The sequence below is a fragment of the Mya arenaria genome, chromosome 15 (assembly GCF_026914265.1).
Source record: "Mya arenaria isolate MELC-2E11 chromosome 15, ASM2691426v1".
In the NCBI taxonomy this organism is placed as follows: Eukaryota; Metazoa; Mollusca; class Bivalvia; order Myida; family Myidae; genus Mya; species Mya arenaria.
In genome coordinates, this window is record NC_069136.1 from 19,011,064 (window position 1) to 19,033,026 (window position 21,963).

The 21,963-nt window shown below is 38.8% G+C and overlaps 1 protein-coding gene across 3 annotated transcripts in view; it reads left to right on the forward strand.

Annotated features, from left to right (window-relative positions):
- The window catches only part of LOC128218801 (uncharacterized), a 65,844-nt gene that overhangs the window by 35,342 nt on the left and 8,539 nt on the right, over positions 1-21,963 (forward strand). For all 3 annotated transcript variants that reach the window (XR_008258468.1, XR_008258469.1, XM_052926497.1), the window contains exons 24-33: positions 682-859; positions 5,104-5,176; positions 5,812-8,333; positions 8,829-8,989; positions 10,242-10,434; positions 14,474-14,507; positions 17,254-17,397; positions 18,802-18,885; positions 20,328-20,493; positions 20,789-20,899. Coding sequence is in view for 1 of the 3 variants with exons in the window: in XM_052926497.1 (XP_052782457.1) it covers positions 682-859; positions 5,104-5,176; positions 5,812-8,333; positions 8,829-8,989; positions 10,242-10,434; positions 14,474-14,507; positions 17,254-17,397; positions 18,802-18,885; positions 20,328-20,493; positions 20,789-20,899 (3,666 nt within the window). In the remaining 2 variants the exon portion in view is untranslated. The remainder of the gene's footprint in view (positions 1-681; positions 860-5,103; positions 5,177-5,811; positions 8,334-8,828; positions 8,990-10,241; positions 10,435-14,473; positions 14,508-17,253; positions 17,398-18,801; positions 18,886-20,327; positions 20,494-20,788; positions 20,900-21,963) is intronic.

The window sequence follows — 21,963 nt, forward strand, 5'->3', positions numbered from 1 at the left end:
CGTGTACTAAATGTAAAAGAAAAAAACAACAATCATAAATGAATAAATAGTTATCTTTATTTTACATAAAGCACATTTCCTAAACAAGCAACATTTAAATATGAAAGAACATATTATGGCATAAGTCAGATTTAAGTTTCACAAAATCACAGATTGATGATTGGCGCATCTTGACTGTCTCGCAAAACTGTTTAAACTCTTAATGATCTTCTCACAGGCCCTTATCAACTATCATCGTTCATGCGTAAACAGTGATAAATGGTTTTTCACACCTTATCAAATTACCTTTTAACTGTCATCGCAATTTATACAACTTGCGAAAATTTTAACACCAAGCAATTGTTTGTTTATATTGGAACACGTGTTCGGGAAAAAGTGTGAAATTATGACCTCGAGGGAGCCATAAGATTTTGTGCATGATTTGTGTATTTGGGACCGGCTATTGTGCTCGATCCTCGACTTATTTAGGTTTCGATGCAGCGTCAGTATATTTTATATGAAAATAGAAGGAAAAATGTTGGGGACCAAGCTCTGACCTCGAGGGAACGCTGGTTCTCGAACAAACAGCCTGTTTAATGAAAGAGCCATGAAAAAGACCCCTGATCCATCTATTAAGGCATGCAAGTTTAAGGACAATTATGGTATATTCATTTCTTGATAATCAAGGTTTTCTATACTCAGATGAAGAACTACCAGTATATCTACAAGCTGGCTACTGGTTATGATCCGGAGAAGAAATCAGTGGCCGAATATGCCATGCAGATCCAAAACACTGAAGGTGCAATGAAGAAAACTATCTCAGTTTTTCTGGAGCTTAAAACAGACGAGGAAGCCCTCAAATGTGCTATGAAAACATCAGGTATTGATTATTGCCTCAAATAGGTGTACTGTTTGTTATTAACAGAGTGAGAGTGATCTAGTGGTAAACCTGTCTGCCCTTCCAAGAGGTCGATGTTTCCATTCCCACCAGGATGAGAGTTGTCTAGTAGTATACGTGTCTGCCTCTTACCCAATAGGTTGATGGTTCCATTCCCACCAGGGTGAGAGTTGTCTAGTAGTATACGTGTCTGCCTCTTACCCAATAGGTTGATGGTTCCATTCCCACCAGGATGAGAGTTGTCTAGTAGTATACGTGTCTGCCTCTTACCCAATAGGTTGATGGTTCCATTCCCACCAGGGTGAGAGTTGTCTAGTAGTATACGTGTCTGCCTCTTACCCAATAGGATGATGGTTCCATTTCCACCAGGGTGAGAGTTGTCTAGTAGTATATGTGTCTGCCTCTTACCCAATAGGTCGATGTTTCCATTCCCACCAGGGTTAGAGTTGTCTAGTAGTATACGTGTCTGCCTCTTACCCAATAGGTCGATGTTTCCATTCCCACCAGGGTGAGAGTTGTCTAGTAGTATACGTGTCTGCCTCTTACCCAATAGGTTGATGGTTCCATTCCCACCAGGGTGAGAGTTGTCTAGTAGTATACGTGTCTGCCTCTTACCCAATAGGTTGATGGTTCCATTTCCACCAGGGTGAGAGTTGTCTAGTAGTATACGTGTCTGCCTCTTACCCAATAGGTTGATGGTTCCATTTCCACCAGGGTGAGAGTTGTCTAGTAGTATACGTGTCTGCCTCTTACCCAATAGGTTGATGGTTCCATTCCCACCAGGGTGAGAGTTGTCTAGTAGTATACGTGTCTGCCTCTTACCCAATAGGTTGATGGTTCCATTTCCACCAGGGTGAGAGTTGTCTAGTAGTATACGTGTCTGCCTCTTACCCAATAGGTTGATGGTTCCATTCCCACCAGGGTGAGAGTTGTCTAGTAGTATACGTGTCTGCCTCTTACCCAATAGGTTGATGGTTCCATTCCCACCAGGGTGAGAGTTGTCTAGTAGTATATGTGTCTGCCTCTTACCCAATAGGTTGATGGTTCCATTCCCACCAGGGTGAGAGTTGTCTAGTAGTATACGTGTCTGCCTCTTACCCAATAGGTTGATGGTTCCATTCCCACCAGGGTGAGATTGGTCTAGTGGTAAAGCTGTCTGCCTCTCACCCAATAGCTCCTAGGTTCCATCCCCACCAGGGTGAGATTGGTCTAGTGGTTTATGTGTCTGCCTCTCACCCAATAGCTCCTAGGTTCCATCCCCACCAGGGTGAGATTGGTCTAGTGGTTTATGTGTCTGCCTCTCACCCAATAGCTCCTAGGTTCCATCCCCACCAGGGTGAGATTGGTCTAGTGGTTTATGTGTCTGCCTCTCACCCAATAGCTCCTAGGTTCCATCCCCACCAGGGTGAGATTGGTCTAGTGGTTTATGTGTCTGCCTCTCACCAAATAGGTCAAAGGTTCCATCCTCACCAGGGTGAGAGTGGTCAAGTGGTTTATGTGTCTGCCTCTCACCAAATAGGTCAAAGGTTCCATCCTCACCAGGGTGAGAGTGGTGTAGTTGTTTATGTGTCTGCCTCTCATGAAATAGGTTGTGGGTGTGATCCCCACCATGGTGAGAGTGGTCTAGTGGTGTAGGTGTCTGCCTCTCACCCAAGAGGTTGTGGGTTTGATTCCCACCATGGTGAGAGTAGTCTAGTGGTTTATGTGCCTGCATCTCACCAAATAGGTTGTGGGTTTGATCCCCCCAGGGTGAGAGTGGTCTAGTGGTATAGCTGTCGTCTCACACCCAATAGCTCCTAGGTTCCATCCCCACCAGGGTGATAGTGATCTAGTAGTATATTTGTCTGCCTCTCACTTAAGAGATTAAAGGTACGATCCCTGCCTAGGGAATGTTCACTATGTATCCCAAACAGGACACAGTAATGATTTCTGACCAGGAAATAGACTGAAGTGTATTGGGTTACAGCTGTCTTCACAATTGAGCTAAAATAGATTGATATAAAATTAAAATAAAGGCTTTTGATCCTTTTGTCACAAAAAAGACCATTGCACGTCTGTTTTTAAATTAACTTCACATATCAAGGTTTGAAGCTTTGAATGATTGCGGCGATTGTTTTGCCAAAAACGCCAAGTAAATTTCAAATCAACTTCAAACATCAAAGATATTTTGAAGTTAATTTGCAAACAGTACTTTTTTATGACTACTACACAAGTGTTTGTTGTTGATGTTTGATCTATGCATGTTTATCAACCCTCTGTTTTTGACTGAAGAAGAACAGAAAAGTGCTTGCTCTGCAGAACTGTTGTTTTTGTTTTAGAATTAAGACATTATTTGAGTACAAAATGTTCATATATATCTTTTAATCAGTATGGTTTTACCAGTTCATCTGGGTATTTTAGCTCACCTGTCACTTTGTGACAAGGTGAGCTTTTGTGATCGCCTTTTGTCCGTCGTGCGTCGTGCGTCGTCCGTCAACAATTTACTTAAAAGACATCTCCTCCTTAACCGCTGGGCCAATATTAATAAAACTTCATAGGGATGTTCCTTGGGTGGTCTTCTATCAAAGTTGTTCAAAGAATTCAATTCCAGGCAGAACTCTGGTTGCCATGGCAACCAAAAGGAAAAACTTTAAAAATCTTCTTCTCCCAAACCACAAGGCTTAGGCTGTTGATATATGGTAGGTAGGATCACCAAATGGTCCTCTACCAAGATTGTTCAAATTATGGCCCTTGGGTCAAAATTGGCCCCGCCCCGGGGGATCGTGGGTATTCTCTATATGTTTATAGTTAAAACTTCAAAAATCTTCTCCTCTGAACTTACTTGGACTAGAGCTTAGATATTTGGCATGATTCATTGTCTAGTGGACCTTTACAAAGATTGTTCAAATTATGGCCTTGGGGTCTAAATTGGCCCCGCCCCGGGGGGTTAGGGTATTCTCTATATGTTTATAGTTAAAACTTCAAAAATCTTCTCCTTTGAACTTACTTGGACTAGAGCTTAGATATATGGCATGATTCATTGTCTAGTGGACCTCTACAAAGATTGTTCAAATTATGGCCTTGGGGTCAAAATTGGCCCCGCCCCCTTGGGGGGTCATGGGTTTTCTCTATATGTTTATAGTGAAAACTTAAAAAATCATCTCCTCTGAACTTACGTGGCTTAGAGCTTAGATATTTGGCATGATTCATTGTCTAGTGGACCTCTACAAAATTTGTTCAAATTATGGCCCTTGGGTCAAAATTGGCCACACCCCGGGGCTGATGGGTTTTCTCTATATGTGTTATAGTGAAAACTTAAAAAATCTTCTCCGAACTCACAAAGACAAGTAACGTCTTAATTTAAACTGGATAACATATTTAGTACACATACCAATTTTCAATATGGGCCACATACAACAGTTAATAACAAATATACATATATAGATACACACGTAAAATCAAGTAGTGACAAGAGCTTAGATATTTGGCATGATATATCATCTAGTTGACTTGTACCAATATTGTTCAATCTTTGGCCCTGGGGTCAAAAAATGGCCCCACCCGGGCGGTCATGGGTTTCCTTATATATGTATATGATGAAAACTTAAAAAATCTTCTTCTCCGAAACCAAAAGGCGAAGGCCTTAGATATTTGGTATGAAGCATCGTTTATTGGACCACTATTAAGATTGTTCAAACTTTAGCCCTGGGGTCAAAATTGGCCACGCCCCGTGTTCATAGGCTTAGGTTTTCAATATTTGTATATAATAGAAGCATAAAAAATTTTTATCTCCGAATTCACAAGGACTAGAGCTATTTGGCATAATACATCATTAAGTGGACCTCTACCTTTATTGTCCAAACTTTGGCATTGGGGTAAAAAATGACCCAGACTTCTAAAAAACCTTAACTACTTTGAACCATCCAGATTTCTTATCAAACCAATGTGCAATATATGACAGGTGAGCGATTCAGGGCCATTTGGCCCTCTTGTTAAAGGAAGTATTATGATCGCCTTGGCGTTGTTATATGCGTTGTACAAACATTTATCCCTGTTCACAAGATATTCACATGAAACTTAGTACACAGGTTACCAGTGGTAATATGAACATTTGTATTAAGGCCCAAACCTCTGGCTTGATGAGTTATGCCCCTTTAGCTATGGGACCAAAAAAACAGTTGGGCATTGACAGCTTGTGGTTCTCTTGGTCAGAAAATGTATTTAAAAATAATATCTTTGATATTTAGAAACAAGAAAGCACAGGAGTCCAGGCAGCTATGGGGGGTCGAGTAGAAACCAGGAAAGAACAAGGACTAATAGGTAAATGGAGAGGATGGAGGAATGGCTTCATCTGCTTTATCTACGGTATATTTGTTAGCTTAAATAAGCCATGGCCACATTAGCTCTTTTATGCAAGCCTCAGAATTATAACATGTTTGCAAAGGTTGCAATTACATTTTGGAGTACATGTCCCTGGACTTGCTCAGCTGAGTGGTAATCATTTATGTAAGAATAATCATTCATGTAAGAATTTGTGTTGGTTGAAAGATGATTAAAAACTTCTCTCTTTCTTTGGCTATGTCCTGGTAATTTTTAACAGAGTTCACCCTCTCTTTACAGTGTAATTCTGACAGAACAACAAAACCTGATTGAAAAAAATCAGAAATATAATATCAATAATAATGTATCATAATTCTGGAAAAAATAGCTTTAATTTATTCTCACTTATTATTTTCAGGTTCTGACAATAGTTAATGAATATTGTATAAATAGTTTAAGTTTATTTTAAAGAAATTGTCATACTTGGTTTATGGTAAGTGAGTTGTCATACTTTCAATTTAGAAAACAAATCAAAATGATGTTGATTCTATTGAAATTACTTTATATGTCTTGTTTGCTTGACATAGTTTTATACATCGGTATGAATTGTTGCATGGCTATAATGTTTAATCAAGGAAAAGCAGAAGTAGAAGCCATGGTAGAGAACGAAGAAGAAGCAGAGAAAGGAGAAGTAGAAGTCATAGCAGAGACAGGCGCAGACCAAGAGGCAGTGGTCACGGCAGAAGTAAGGAATCCAGATTGTCCTCTTCAGGCAGCAAAAGGCTATCCAACAGTAAGGAACAAAGAAGATACAAAGATTTGGGTCAATCATCTTCAGGTAGTGTGAGAGGTTCTCATAGACCTAGCAGTCATGAAAGTACTGCCGGAAGCTCTGTGGGACAGAAGTCCAGAGCAACTCCAGATACCACAAGTATGGTTGGAAATGAAGCTAAAACAGTGAAAGAGACTGTTGAAGCTGGTAAGGAAGGAAACAAGACCCCTGTCAGAGATGGAGGGCTTCAAACATCTGGCACACTTGAAGATTCTGCTGGTCTTCAGAAATATAGCACTCAAAAAGGTAACGAATGGAAAGATTCAGAGAATACCAAAAAAGACATGGTCAAAACAGTTAAAAGTGGTTATGACTTGGAAAAAAATGATGGTATAGCTATGGACAGGGATTTAAAGATAGAACTTGAAAATGAGCTAGCTAGACTAGCTGAAGAAGATGACGAAGACTTTAGTGATGGGATTGAGGATGATGGTATTCACATTAATGTGAATAATGAAGATCTCTTGCCATCTACTGGTGAAAATTCAGATGGTATTGCAAAGGACAAAATGGTTGGAACGAACACTTACGTTAAAGGTCATGGTGATAGGAAGGGTGATACAAGAAGTGAGGAAGAAAGTCAAGTCAGAAAAGATTATGGACTAAGGCAGGATATTCATACAAAAGATTATACAAAGTTGCAGAAGGGAAGTCCAATTGTAAGTAGAATGAGTCCGAAATATTATTTAAAAGATAATAGAATGAAGGAGAAAGACAAATCAAAAGAGGACCTGACAAAGCACCAAATAATTCCAAAGTATGGTGGAGCAAGACAACAGGGCAGTCCAACAGATGTTGCAACCAGGCTGGAAAGCAGCCATCTAAAAAGACCTCATATATCAGAGGTAAGAAGCAACATAGATGTTAAAAGTAGAAAATCCAGGTTTCAATCAGGAGCATCTACATGTACCTTTCCTGCCAGAGATGCAAACAGCCCGCAAAGAGGAAAAATCACAAGAACAAATAGCAGAGATCCATACAGCTCTCCAAGAGGACTAAGTAGGGGAACAGATAGCCGTAATATTCCACATGCCACAAAGTCTGCAGATGAAATACATACTTCTAGGCTTGTACAAGATATTGACAGCAGTGCTAGAGATGAGCCGTATGGACAGTACAGGTCTTCCTTCTCACCTCAGGAAAGACCTGTCCTGTCTAAACAATACAAGTCCTCTCCAAAAGCTGTTGAGCAGATCAGTAGAGACCCGTCTCCAAGGTCAAGGTCATTCCTAACTGAGCCTGGGTGTGACAATATGTCAACCGACAGGCAGAATGAAGCTACTGGATGGACGGTCCATGCGTCAAGGCATACGTATGTTCCAGGTCACCCTGATGTTAACAGAATGAGGGGAAACCACCAAGATGTTGAACCAATGGCCTTACAGCCAGTGATTGTTCCCCAGATTGTATCCAACACACCAGTAGTGTACAGTCAGTATGAGCTAGATGGGCACACAGTCCAGCCTGCACTGTATCCTGATTATGACAAATTCAGGGAAGACTGTGGTACCTTTGATGATGGCCGTTATAGTTCCCCTCACCACGAAACTGCAAGCACTGATAGATTGCTAGATGTCCATCGTGATTATGGCTTCTCTAATGGAGCGAGGAACTTTTCTCCTAGGGATTATGATGATGAAGATATCCCAGGTAGATATCCGGATGGTGATGGGCGTATTCACCATGGATATCAGGATGCTGGTGGTGATATGTCTTCCAGATATCATGACAGTGATATGGATATCTCTTCTAGAAATCCAGAAGAGGATGTCGGTCCTGGATATCATAACAGTGATATGGATATCTCTCCTAGTTATCCAGATGAAGATATCGGTCCTGGCTTTCTTGACAGTGATATGGATATCTCAACAAGATATTCAGATGAGAATAGGTCTCCCAAACAACATCAGCATAATGATGATATCGCTCCCAGATATCGGGATAATAATGATATTGCTGGTACGTATCCACATGATGATATCTCTTCTAGATTTAATGATCATAGAAGCAGCCAGTTTTCATCCACAGATGACTCATACTTTCCTGCAAGTAAGAGGCAGAATATTAATACTGATGATATAGCTACAAATAATGCGAGCAGAGCCTTCAGTGAGGGTTATAAAGAAGGCGTGGATGCAAATTCAGAGCTAAGCGTTGAAACGCAGTCTAGACCCTTGCCTAACGCTTATAGGCATGGGAAGATTCTATTTCCTGCAGCAGTGACAGGAAAGATCGAGATGATGTTGGAGAGTTCCATAAACAAGGAGCCGCTTCAAAACGTGGTGGACAGATGGTGTAAGACGTATCCTCATCATTGCCCAATAGGTAAGCTGAATATGTTATCTTGCATATATTTTCCATGTTTACCGAGGCAAGGAATCCGCGGTCTCCCCAAACCTGGATTAGACAAACTGTTCGCCGAAACGCGCCATTTCATAATTTTTTACCATATAATTGGAGACTTGATTACAAGGCTTATGGCAAATATTTAATGAAAAAAGTTTGTATGTTAAATCGCGACGTTTCTCTGGATATGTTTGACTTTGACTTTATAATTTTTGCACATCATGATGTTGATGTCAGTAAACATTGGACGCGCTTTTTGGTGAAATGTTTAAATCACAAACACGAGGATAATGCACGCAAAAGAATCTTTCACGTTCATGCTGAGAGTACAAAGTTGGCCACGAATTGGATATTTTTATTCTACCTGCGACACTGGGAAGATATTTATAACATTTTTCCAAGAAGGTAAGCTTTGTCATCAACTGCTTTGCTCTTGTTTCTACTTGCATGTATATTTTTCGTGTTCGTCTCCAGGTCTTCAGATGGTGACGGAGTTTACCCACCATGATTGTGAACTGCCCCCTGTGTACATGTGTAGAGCGTGTGACAAGCGGCTTAGGACAAATGACAGATACTACACGATGAAGAACATGTTTAAACACATCCTGTCTGAAGATCACAGTGTGACATTTATGGTAAGTCCAGTACAATAAATAACAAGGTTGCAAAACACTTCTTGTATGTGTTAGCCACCAATAAAAGTAAAAGTTGCAGTCTGTCCTAAAAGTCTTAAAGTTTAACTCATTTTCATGGGTACCGATAATCTAACCAACCTGCATTCAACTTGCATGAGCCTATTCATACCTTAATAGTGTAGATTATAAATTGTATAATATTGTACATGACTTAAAGCTGCACTCTCACAGATATACCATTTTTACAACTTTTTATTTTTTTGTCTTGGAAAGAGCCATTTTTTGTGTGAATATCTCCAAACCAATTACAGAAGATTGCTGAGAAAAGATCAGATCGCAGATTTTCATATTTCTTTTTGAAAATTTGAATGTTTTATCGCTAAAACTGTTACTAACAGTTTAAGAAAAATGCATAAAACATCAATTTTTGAACTTAAATATAAAAATCTGGGGTTTTTTGTCAGCAGTCTTATATAATTGGTTTCCATGGTTTTCCCAAAAATTGGCTCGTTCCAAGACAAAAAGTTGTCAAAACGTTCAATGTGTGAGAGTGCAGCTTTAATGTGCTTGATGATGACTTACACTCTTTAAACATGACCTGCAAAACTTTAAATTTTGGCCATAACTCAAACACCATTGGAGATATTTGAATGAAACTTGTTACAAATATTGCCAGAGACAACACTCACATGTATAGTAAGGCCCATAACTCTGGCTTGAATAATAGCTTTGTTTCATGTATGCCCCTTCTTAGACTGAAAAATCAACATGCAATGAATAGCGTTCGCTCTATGGTGCTCTAATATTACGAATTTCATAAAATGTTCACATGTATCTTGAGTGATGGCTTCTTGAAAACATTGTGTATAAAAACTATATACTAGCTAAGTGCAAGACAGTTGTAACTAAACATAGAAAAAGAAAGCATTACAAGAGTTTTGCGCATAGCCCTTGTATTGCTCATGTGCCATGCAAGTATATTACAACCATTAGATCTCGTAGTCAATCTTTAAATTATCATTCTTATGCATCATATCAAACATATTATTCTCGAAAAAGGAACAAAGTGATTTACAAAAATCATGGCCCTTAAAAATATGTACACCAAGTGTACCTTCATTCTATTTTTAATCACAGGAAACTATGACAACATATTATTTTCGCTGTTGTCATGTTTTTACAATTAACTATAAGGCATATTTCTTCTTGTCCCAGCTTGTTTTGTTAAAATATTACTTTGTGTATTTTGCAGCTGAGTCACTACAAGAATGATTACTATGGACTGGAAAGAAATGCCAAGAATGCAGACTCTTATTTTGGCCTTTTCAAAAATCTGTGTAACAGGATCTACAAGGAAACGTCGAAAGACAATAGCGTGTACGAGGTGAAAACAAAGGCCGTAATATATTGGAAAAAAGCATTTGGAATGAGGGTCTCGTATATCAGTAAGTATTATTGAAATTAAATACATTTTCTAAATTATGTGTTAACGATGAAAATTTCAGGTCTGTGATTTTTCATACCAGGTAAGAGGAAGATATTTATATCAACCATGAATTTCATGAAAGCAACGCACAATGATGATCTTTTCTCTTTTGGTGAATCTGCAAAGGTTTGGAATGACAATAAGATGACAAGAAAAAAGTTGATGCATAGCATCAAGTCGGCGCAATGAAATTAGAAGAAAAACGTGCATGCAGATAACCAAAAATGGTTATTATTTCAATGATAATATTTGTTTTTATGTTGGGTGTACATATGCTCGAAGGACATTATGGTTAATAATATTGTTACAATAGTTTAAGCCCGGAATTAGAGATATTCTGGGGGGGGGGGGTCCCAAGCTAATCCTCCGGTTAAACTAAATTATAACAAAAGTATACATACGTTTCTTCAGAAGAAATAGAGTCAGTGGTCTAATACATAGATTTCAATACAATGAAATTCACCTTTTATTTGTACTGGCATGTTATGTGAATTCCTTGCTTTATATTTTGTATAAGTTTTTGTAACATATTTCACTCATGTGAGTATATAGAAAGGGGATAAAAAATACTATACATCAAGAGGGAATTATCTGGAGTTTATTCATTCCAATGACATTTTCAAAACAAACAATTAAGCTCAAGGTTAATTTTTCAAAACTCGGCATTTTTGCCGTCACCAAGGGAGATTACTGCGTAGGAGGTTTACAAACATAAAGGATATTGTGATAGTACCGTGTAACCTTCATCTATTTTGGGTGGAAGTTGATATCAATTGGAACACCTCGGCCTGTATCTATCTCGCAGATGGCCGAGTTGTTATGATTGAGTTGATTGAAAATGATAAGCAGGGCTATTATAATTTAAGGTTTCATTATCAATTAAAGTGTAAAATTTTATAAAACATACTAAACTTCATATTTTATCATGTAACGTGGAAACTTTTGAAAGCATTGTTCTGCAATTTATGAACTAGTCCCTAAGTTGGCAAAGTTCTAAAGTAATATCAAATATAGTCGGCGCCCTTCTGGGCGCAGACTAATAAAAGAAACTGCCTTTTACAAATTAAGGAAAATTTGACGAAAATAGACGACGTTTAACATAGTTAAGTCAACGTCAAGATATTTGCTATTGTTACCTATTTTTTCATTCGGTAAGGTTACAGGTGAGTACCTATACAATCATCATAGGGTGTGTATGTGAAGTGGAGTTGAATGCAGATGGAAATCATTTAACTTCAACAGGATGAGCAACATAAATTAACCTTATGTGCAAGAGAATTGCAGATGAAGAAAATCAATGATTTTAGTCTAATTAAGAAATGAAATGCAGAGCTATTGGGTCTTACTGCATATTGCCACAATACACCAGGGAACATTGGCACCTCATTCATGATAAGATAAGGGATATTTTTGTCCTAACAACATAAAAGCAGAGATGGTGTCCAGAGAACTCAGTGGCAGAGCTATTGCTTCCAGGAGGGCTCTGCTGTAGGGCTTTGCTGCCAATGAAAACTCAGTGGGAGAGCTTTTGCTTCCAAAATAGCTCAGTGATGGAGCTTTGCTGCCGATGAAAACTCAGTGGGAGAGCTTTTGCTGCCAGAATACCTCAGTGATGGAGCTTTGCTGCCGATGAAAACTCAGTGGGAGAGTTTTTGCTTCCAGAATAGCTCAGTGGTGGAGTTTTGCTGCCAGAATAGCTCAGTGGTGGAGCATTTGCTTCCAGAATAGATCAGTGGTGGAGCTTTGCTGCCAGAATAGCTCAGTGGTGGAGCTTTTTGCTGCCAATGAAAACTCAATGGTTAAGCTTTTACTGCCAGAATAGCTCAGTGGTAGAGCTTTGCTGTCAGAATAGCTCAGTGGTGGAGCTTTTTGCTGCCAGAATAGCTCAGTGATGGAGCTTTGCTGCCGATGAAAACTCAATAGTTAAGCTTTTACTGCCAGAATAGCTCAGTGGTGGAGCTTTTTGCTGCTGATGGGAACTCAGTGGGAGAGCTTTTGCTGCCAGATAAGCTTAGTGGTGGAGCTTTTTGCTGCCAGAATAGCACAGTGATGGAGCTTTGCTGCCAGAATAGCTCAGTGGTGGAGCTTTTTGCTGCTGATGGGAACTCAGTGGGAGAGCTTTTGCTGCCAGAATAGCTTAGTGGTGGAGCTTTTTGCTGCCAGAATAGCAGTGATGGAGCTTTGCTGCCAGAATAGCTCAGTGGTGGAGCTTTGCTGCCAGAATAGCTCAGTTGTGAGAACTCAATGGGAGAGCTTTTCCTGCCAGAATAGCTCAGTGATGGAGCTTTGCTGCCAGAATACACATGTAGCTAAGTGGGAGAGCTTTGTTGTGGATGAGAACTCAATCTCAATGGTAGAGGTTTGCTGCCAGATTACAAATGTAGCTCAGTGGTGGAGCTTTTTGCTGCAGCTGAAAACTCAGTGGGAGAGCTTTTGCTGCCAGACGAGCTTGGTGGTGGAGCTTTTTGCTGCCAGAATAGCTCAGTGATGGAGCTTTGCTGCCAGAATAGCTCAGTGGTGGACTTTGCTGCCAGAATAGCTCAGTGGTGAGAACTCAATGGGAAAGCTTTTCCTGCCAGAATAGCTCAGTGATGGAGCTTTGATGCCAGAATAGATCAGTGGTAGAGCTTTGCTGCAGATGAGAATTCAGTGGTAGAGCTTTTGCTGCCAGATTAGCTCAGTGGTGGAACTTTTTGCTGCCGATAGAAACTCAATGGAAGAGCTTTTGCTGCCAGAATAGCTCAGTGGTGGAGCTTTTGCTGCCAGAATAGCTCAGTGATGGAGCTTTGCTGCCAGAATAGCTCAGTGGTGGAGCTTTGCTGCCAGAATAGCTCAGTGGTGAGAACTCAATGGGAAAGCTTTTCCTGCCAGAATAGCTCAGTGATGGAGCTTTGATGCCAGAATAGATCAGTGGTAGAGCTTTCCTGCAGATGAGAATTCAGTGGTAGAGCTTTTGCTGCCAGATTAGCTCAGTGGTGGAACTTTTTGCTGCCGATAGAAACTCAATGGAAGAGCTTTTGCTGCCAGAATAGCTCAGTGGTGGAGCTTTTGCTGCCAGAATAGCTCAGTGGTGGAGCTTTTGTTGCCAGAATAGCTCAGTGGTGGAGCTTTTGCTGCCAGAATAGCTCAGTGGTGGAGCTTTTGCTGCCAGAATAGCTCAGTGGTGGAGCTTTTGCTGCCAGAATAGCTCAGTGGTGGAGCTTTTGCTGCCAATGAGAATATTGTGATAAAGCTTTTGCTGTCCCAGAGAGCTCTGTAGTAGAGCCTCTGCTGCCTAAAGAACTCAGTCTGCATCTGCATTTTATAACCCAAATGTAATATTGGTGTAGTCTACAGGATGGAGGTAAAATCTTTTTTGTGAAACATTTGGTGGACAGTGTTTTATCATTTTATGAGAGCAGATTTTTGGGAGAGCTATGAATAAAGTTGCTGAAAATATGGATTTTATTGTTGATGTTAAAGATTACTTTTGAAGTATTGGATATGGCATAGGTCGAGAACATCATACAGGTGGATGCTGGGTAGAACTGGGATGGTAGCTAAGACCATTCATATTCTTGGCTCACACCAATGACTGGGGACATTTCATCTGTATCTGTGTATGGTTAACTGATATGGCTCACCAACCTCTAACAACTAAGGTTTCTAAAGAATAATTAACTTTTTACAACCATTCCAGTTTTCTGGATAACTTGAGGCTGAACTCAAGACTCGACAACTTATCTGGCAGATTGTCTTCATACCTCATGTGTTTATGAGGATATGGTGGAGAATGTATACTGTCGATAACTGTTGACATCAGTCATACATGCTGTGATTGTAGACATCATTGTTTTATCAGTGCTTTTGGTTTGGCCAGCATTTTGTATACAGGAGTGAATTGAATTTGTTTAACTATAGGACAAGCAGTTAAATCTGTGTGATTTATTAACAACTTGTGCTGAGCTGCAAAGAACATGTTTTTGAAGGATAACAACTTGTGTCATCATCTTTTCCAGAGCAGAAAATTGCAGAGCAGAAAAGACTTTCAAAGTAAGTGAATATTATATTTTTGTTGACCATGATATTTCCATCATCTTTGAGGTTTCTTATAATGTTATTGGATAGCCCAGGCTTGATAGATTGAGGATTCTCATCAAACTATGGGACCACCAAAGCTTGATAGATTGAGGCTTCTAATCAAGTTATGAGACTGCCCAGGCATGATTGAGGCTTCTCATTCAGTTATGGGATTGCCCAGGCTTGATAGATTGAGGCTTCTCATTCAGTAATGGGATTGCCCAAGCTTGATAGATTGAGGCTTCTCATTCAGTAATGGGATTGCCCAGGCTTGATAGATTGAGGCTTCTCATTCAGTTATGGGATTGCCCAGGCTTGATAGATTGAGGCTTCTCATTCAGTTATGGGATTGCCCAAGCTTGATAGATTGAGGCTTCTCATTCAGTTATGGGATTGCCCAGGCTTGATAGATTGAGGCTTCTCATTCAGTTATGGGATTGCCCAAGCTTGATAGATTGAGGCTTCTCATTCAGTAATGGGATTGCCCAGGCTTGATAGATTGAGGCTTCTCATTCAGTAATGGGATTGCCCAAGCTTGATAGATTGAGGCTTCTCATTCAGTAATGGGATTGCCCAGGCTTGATAGATTGAGGCTTCTCATTCAGTAATGGGATTGCCCAAGCTTGATAGATTGAGGCTTCTCATTCAGTAATGGGATTGCCCAGGCTTGATAGATTGAGGCTTCTCATTCAGTAATGGGATTGCCCAGGCTTGATAGATTGAGGCTTCTCATTCAGTTATGGGATTGCCCAAGCTTGATAGATTGAGGCTTCTCATTCAGTAATGGGATTGCCCAAGCTTGATAGATTGAGGCTTGTCATTCAGTAATGGGATTGCCCAAGCTTGATAGATTGAGGCTTCTCATTCAGTAATGGGATTGCCCAAGCTTGATAGATTGAGGCTTCTCATTCAGTAATGGGATTGCCCAAGCTTGATAGATTGAGGCTTCTCATTCAGTTATGGGATTGCCCAGGCTTGATAGATTGAGGCTTCTCATTCAGTAATGGGATTGCCCAAGCTTGATAGATTGAGGCTTGTCATTCAGTAATGGGATTGCCCAAGCTTGATAGATTGAGGCTTCTCATTCAGTAATGGGATTGCCCAAGCTTGATAGATTGAGGCTTCTCATTCAGTAATGGGATTGCCCAAGCTTGATAGATTGAGGCTTCTCATTCAGTAATGGGATTGCCCAGGCTTGATAGATTGAGGCTTCTCATTCAGTTATGGGATTGCCCAGGCTTGATAGATTGAGGCTTCTCATTCAGTAATGGGATTGCCCAAGCTTGATAGATTGAGGCTTCTCATTCAGTAATGGGATTGCCCAGGCTTGATAGATTGAGGCTTCTCATTCAGTAATGGGATTGCCCAGGCTTGATAGATTGAGGCTTCTCATTCAGTTATGGGATTGCCCAAGCTTGATAGATTGAGGCTTCTCATTCAGTTATGGGATTGCCCAGGCTTGATAGATTGAGGCTTCTCATTCAGTTATGGGATTGCCCAGGCTTGATAGATTGAGGCTTCTCATTCAGTTATGGGATTGCCCAAGCTTGATAGATTGAGGCTTCTCATTCAGTAATGGGATTGCCCAGGCTTGATAGATTGAGGCTTCTCATTCAGTTATGGGATTGCCCAAGCTTGATAGATTGAGGCTTCTCATTCAGTTATGGGATTGCCCAAGCTTGATAGATTGAGGCTTCTCATTCAGTTATGGGATTGCCCAGGCTTGATAGATTGAGGCTTCTCATTCAGTTATGGGATTGCCCAGGCTTGATAGATTGAGGCTTCTCATTCAGTTATGGGATTGCCCAGGCTTGATAGATTGAGGCTTCTCATTCAGTTATGGGATTGCCCAAGCTTGATAGATTGAGGCTTCTCATTCAGTAATGGGATTGCCCAAGCTTGATAGATTGAGGCTTGTCATTCAGTAATGGGATTGCCCAAGCTTGATAGATTGAGGCTTCTCATTCAGTAATGGGATTGCCCAAGCTTGATAGATTGAGGCTTCTCATTCAGTAATGATATCACCCATGCTTGATAGATTGAGGCTTCTCATTCAGTAATGATATCACCCAAGCTTCATAGATTGAGGCTTCTCATTCAGTAATGAGATCACACAAGCTTGAAAGATTGAGGCTTGTCATTTAGTTATGGGATCACCCAAACTTGAAGGATTGAGGCTTCTCATCATATTATGGGATAGCCTATACAAATGCTTGCTTGATCATGATTGTGGTATTACTACATGTACCATTTTTTGTCATGTAGTCTGAAAATGTATTATCGGATATTGCACTCTGAGGCATTTCAGTTTGTTTTTAACCTTAAAATAAAAATGTCATGTAAAGGTTTATATTTGGTTGCTGTGTGCCAGTATGTTTATCAACCGAAGATGTCCATTATGGCCATAGGGCTGGTAGCCCAGAGGACATTACGGGGACAAGTCTTTTTTCTTTGAAATGAAAAAAAGTAAAATCAGTTTCTGTTAACAGCAACATGTAAAACAGATTTTATCACGCAACAAGTGAAATAATGCTGAGCATGCATCTGCCAAGTTCATATAATGCAACATAATGACTTGAAAAAGCTACTATTTCTGTTTGGTAAGAAATATATATTACGGTAACATACAGTATCAAGATCTCTATGAAACCTAAATCTTAAACTCATGAAAAATTCAATACTCTTTACAATATGTTCAGTATAATTGATTATTTTTAAGGCCTGATGTAAAGCAAACAGGAAGTAAGAAGAATCAGCCACCTACAAATCCACAATCAATAGAGCAGCAGACAATGGAGCAGCAGACAACAGAAAAACCTACCTTGAGCATCAGCCAGGGAATTGTTAATCGTAGGAAGAAACTGTAAGGGCTTAGTAGCTTATGAAATGTAGTTTGCAAATGGGTTTTCTATTGGTAGATTCAAGATTCCATCATGTTAATAATTCAAAACTTAAATTGCAAAAAATACAGGAAAACTGAACTGTGTTGGTGAAAGTGATGTACATGTATATCATTATGCTCATCATGGCTTAAGGAATACAAAACCTGACAACACCATTTCAAAAAAGGGACCTTACTTTTTTACAATCTACAGTTTTTGTTAAGGGTGCCTGAGCATTATTGTAATTACCACTTGTAGTGATCATTGCGGCCCCCTAAGTGTCCACCTCCACTTTGTCCTGCCTTGTCATTTTTGTCAAACACTTGTTTCTAAGCAATAACTTTGAAGGACCTTGTCTTCAAATTTTGTGTGCACATTTTGGGATCCATGGGTCAAAGGTCAAGGTCATACAATGTAGTTACTTTTATTGAGGGAAAAAATGTTTCTGATCAGTAACTTCTGATGTCCTCAAGCATTGGCCATCATCAGGAGATGACCCCTTTTGATTTTATGTTTAATGGCAGCAGATCAAAGGTCCAGGTTGTGGTGACTTTATATCCAAAATCTGTTCCCACTCAATATATCCTGCAATCCTCAAACCTAGTAGGATTGACCATTAATAGGATTGACCATGATAAGTACATGTTTTTTACTGAATTTTAAGTTTAGTTAGTCAAATTTCAATGTCATTGTGACCTTAAGTTAACTCGAAAAACGCTTTACGCGAAATGTCTCAAGAACTTTTGATCCTACAGTCTTCAAACTTTGTAGGAATATTGGTAATGACAAGTAATAAGGTTTTCGGTTTGAGGTCAGTTGGTCAATGGTCAAGCTCAGGATGACCTTTATTATAAAACAGTGTTAGCTTAAAATATGTGACACATTGAATTTTAAGGTCATCAACCAGATGTTATTGATCATGCCCAAAGATGAATCTGAATGATTTTCTTAGGTCAGTAAGGTCAAGAACAAGGTTGTAGTGACTTTTACTTGAATGAAATAGTGTTTGCCCAATATATCAAGAAGACTTACCCCTAGGATCCTCAAACTTAGTAGCAATATTGATTCTTATTATTTACAAAAATAATAAAAATTTACACTTATAATATTTGATTATTTACTTTTAAATAGTGTAAAGAAAAGAATCCCATTGAAAGAAATATTAACTATTTGTTATAGTGAGAATTGTGTAGTAATATAAGTGATCACCTCTTGCAGTTGTGGGTTCGATCTTCTACGGGAGGTTGTCTCCCATGGCCTCTTTGATTTTACATTAAGCAAATGATCAAAATATAACTGGTTACAAACAAAAAATTATTATGATTATAATGATTCGCTCGTCAATAAGATGGTCCCTGTTTGTATTCTCATTTGATTTTTCACAGTCGTGCACAAGAAGTGAAGCTGGTAAATGTAGAGAGTCCAGAAAGTTTCGATGTCAAGTTTGTGGAGGCTCTCACCAAGGAACGGTAAGTGGATAACGATGCAACAAAATATCGTGTATGCTAGTGAGTAAAGCGATTTGCTTTGTTTTGCTTTGAGGAGGAGGTTTAGATGTGTCACTTATATGGCTGACCTTTCTTTGTCTTTGCTTGATAATCTGCAAAGCTTGAAAATACTCGCACTGATATTAAGAGCTTATTTGTCTTTTTACTTCAAGAACAAGGTCACACTACGGAGTCAAAGGTCATGTCTGCTTCACAACTCTGATCTGGATAGAACTAGGTCTATTGCATTTAGTTAACATACACATCGCATATTCCAGCCACATTGCTTTACAATCATACTTAAAGCAGCCAACATTTTTCGTGTCAAAGTAATTTTATCACTAAAGAACCCACAATGAATGAACATGTTGTGGGCATGTTCTTGCTTAATTACTTCCGTTTATTGGAGATAAACACCAGATGATAGTAACATCAGGGATGTAATTTGTCTGCAGATTTCTGTGGCTCCAGGGACAACAAAATGTTTTCGTCGGTTTTTGACCTGAAATATTGACTGGTTGCTTTTGGTTGTTAGTATTTTTCAAATTGTTACCTCATTCTAAAAAGCTAAGTTTGCTTCTGCGGCAAAGTGCTTCTTCCCCTTTGATCCAGATTGGGGCACTAAAGCGCTCCCCAATCCTTATGATGGCCAACATGGTTTCAGTCCTTCAGCTGTCAGGTTTATCACATCAGAGTAACATATATTTACCATATCTGATTAATGATCCTTTTCTCCTACTTAAAGATTTCAAACTAACTGAAATTTCAACCATCAATCAAACTGCCAAGACAGACAAAAAGTTTATTTACAATATTTTTATGTCTGTTTTTTTCCTGATAAAAGAGGCAAACTTTTTTTTGTATGTGTTTTTTGTTCCCTATGAAGCATGGCAGTCACATAAATTCATTCATACGAATCATGGGCATCACACTTTCATCTTCAGTTGACTTGGTCTAGAGTCTTTAAACTTGCACCTTGGTCATGGTCAGTAGATGACCACTATCTTGAGGTCAAGGTCATGGTGACCTTTAATAGAAAATTATGAGTGTTCAAAAGGCAACAAATCTGATTTTTGAAATTGTAGTTTGATCATTTTAAATAAACTTAAAGCATCACACTTTCACTTTCAATTGACTTGGTCTTCAGTCTTTAAATTTGGTATGCACTTTGGTAATGGTCAGTAGGTGAGCACTATCTTAGGGTCAAGGTCATGGTGACCGTTACTAGAAAGTTATGAGAATTCTCGATAGGTGACACATCTGATTTATTAAATTGTACTTTAATTATTTTAATTAAACCTAAAGTTTATGTTACCTAATTTTCAGAGAGTAGAGGGCATCAATGGAAATAAAACCATGTTTATGACATGTATATTTATGCGGTATTATGTACATGTATGATATTTACGGTTTTCTGTTTTTAGCCTTTGCGAAATGATCCATGTGTTCTACAAAAGGCAAAATAAACCAAATCCGAATGCAAGAGGGAACTGGAAAAAATCTGAGAGATGCGTGGTTTACTACGATGGCAAAGGAGTTTTTGCACGAGGGGAAGTGTTGGGTCCTTTTCGATCTACGCGGAGTTACAAGGTATTTTTTGAGTAATTTAAGCCCCCAGTTCACTGACCTTTCCCAAGCGGTAACCCCGACATTTATTAATAAACATATTTAATGCATATGTTATGTTATTGGTCTTTTAAAAAAATGATAATATAAAATTATAGCATTACTTACCTCCTTTGATGATTGTCAAAAGCATACTTTACATGACAATGGGCCAATATTGTAATTGTTCTTTAAGATTTGTGTCATAGCCAATTTAATAAGATTTTACCATTTGTGAACAGCCAGTTTATTTTTTAGAATATGAATAATATTGTTTCAGGTGTATCTGTTAGACTATGATACGGAAATTATCTGCTCATACAAGGAATTGCGGGATGTTGAACCAGTGTACCAGATGCGATGGGAAAACCTGGACATCTGCACTTGTAAGGTAAGGCTATCATTTCGCCCCAAAACACCCACCCACAGAACTTCCACGACCAGTATGGCAAATCATTGATTTAGCATGATCGTGGTGTGACATACTGCAATGATATTGCATGATACCAGTATTGTCACAACAGTTTTCCAGGCCCCAATTTCTCAAAACTTCTTAAGTCCCATTTAACAGGATTAAGCTCAACTCACTAATTTTGTTTTTTAAAAATTAATTTCATAATATTAACTTCTTCAAGAGTTTTGTTTTATACTTTTGATAGGAATTATCTTGATGATAATCACAATTAACAATTTTTCATTCATCAAAATTCAATTTAATTATGTATTTCGGCTAATTGCATACATGCCATATCCCCCGGCGGGGGGAAAAATCCCCCGGAATTTCGATCCATTCCCCGATCTCCCGGCGGGAGATAAAAATCCCCTGGATTTTTTTTTTTTTTTTTTTAAATTTTACATCAGGCAATAATGACAAAATGAAACCACAGTATGTGAGTGAAACTCTCCAAAAGGAAACTTTTACAACAAGTGATCAATTAATATGTAGTAATTATCAAAGGCAAAGAAATATTACTCTTTTGGAAGGAAGAAATTAATAATATTTATTCTATTCTCTTATTGTCTAAAAGTCATCAAAGCTGATAGAATTAAGCACAATTTTTTTAAAGACTTTGGAGGAAGGTTAATTTAATTTAATTGTCTCGAAAACATATTTTTCCAATGACGTATTTTGTTCTGCAATTGCGTTACAGTATGACATGACAGTGTATAATAAAAATATGATAAATCATGACATAAAATAATTCTGTATAATGAAAAAGTTAAGAGGTTTTCAAAGCAAACTATATGTGAATACATTTTTTCATACTTGCGTCTAAAAATACTTTAAAATTTCGCCAACTTAGACCTGCTAAAAAAATCCCCCTGAATACAACCAAAATCCCCCTGAATTTTCAGCCTTTTGAACAAATCCCCCTGAATGGTCTCCAGAAAATATGGCATGTATGTAATTGAAATACACTACTTAAGCCTGTTAAGCTTAAGAAGTTTTGAAAA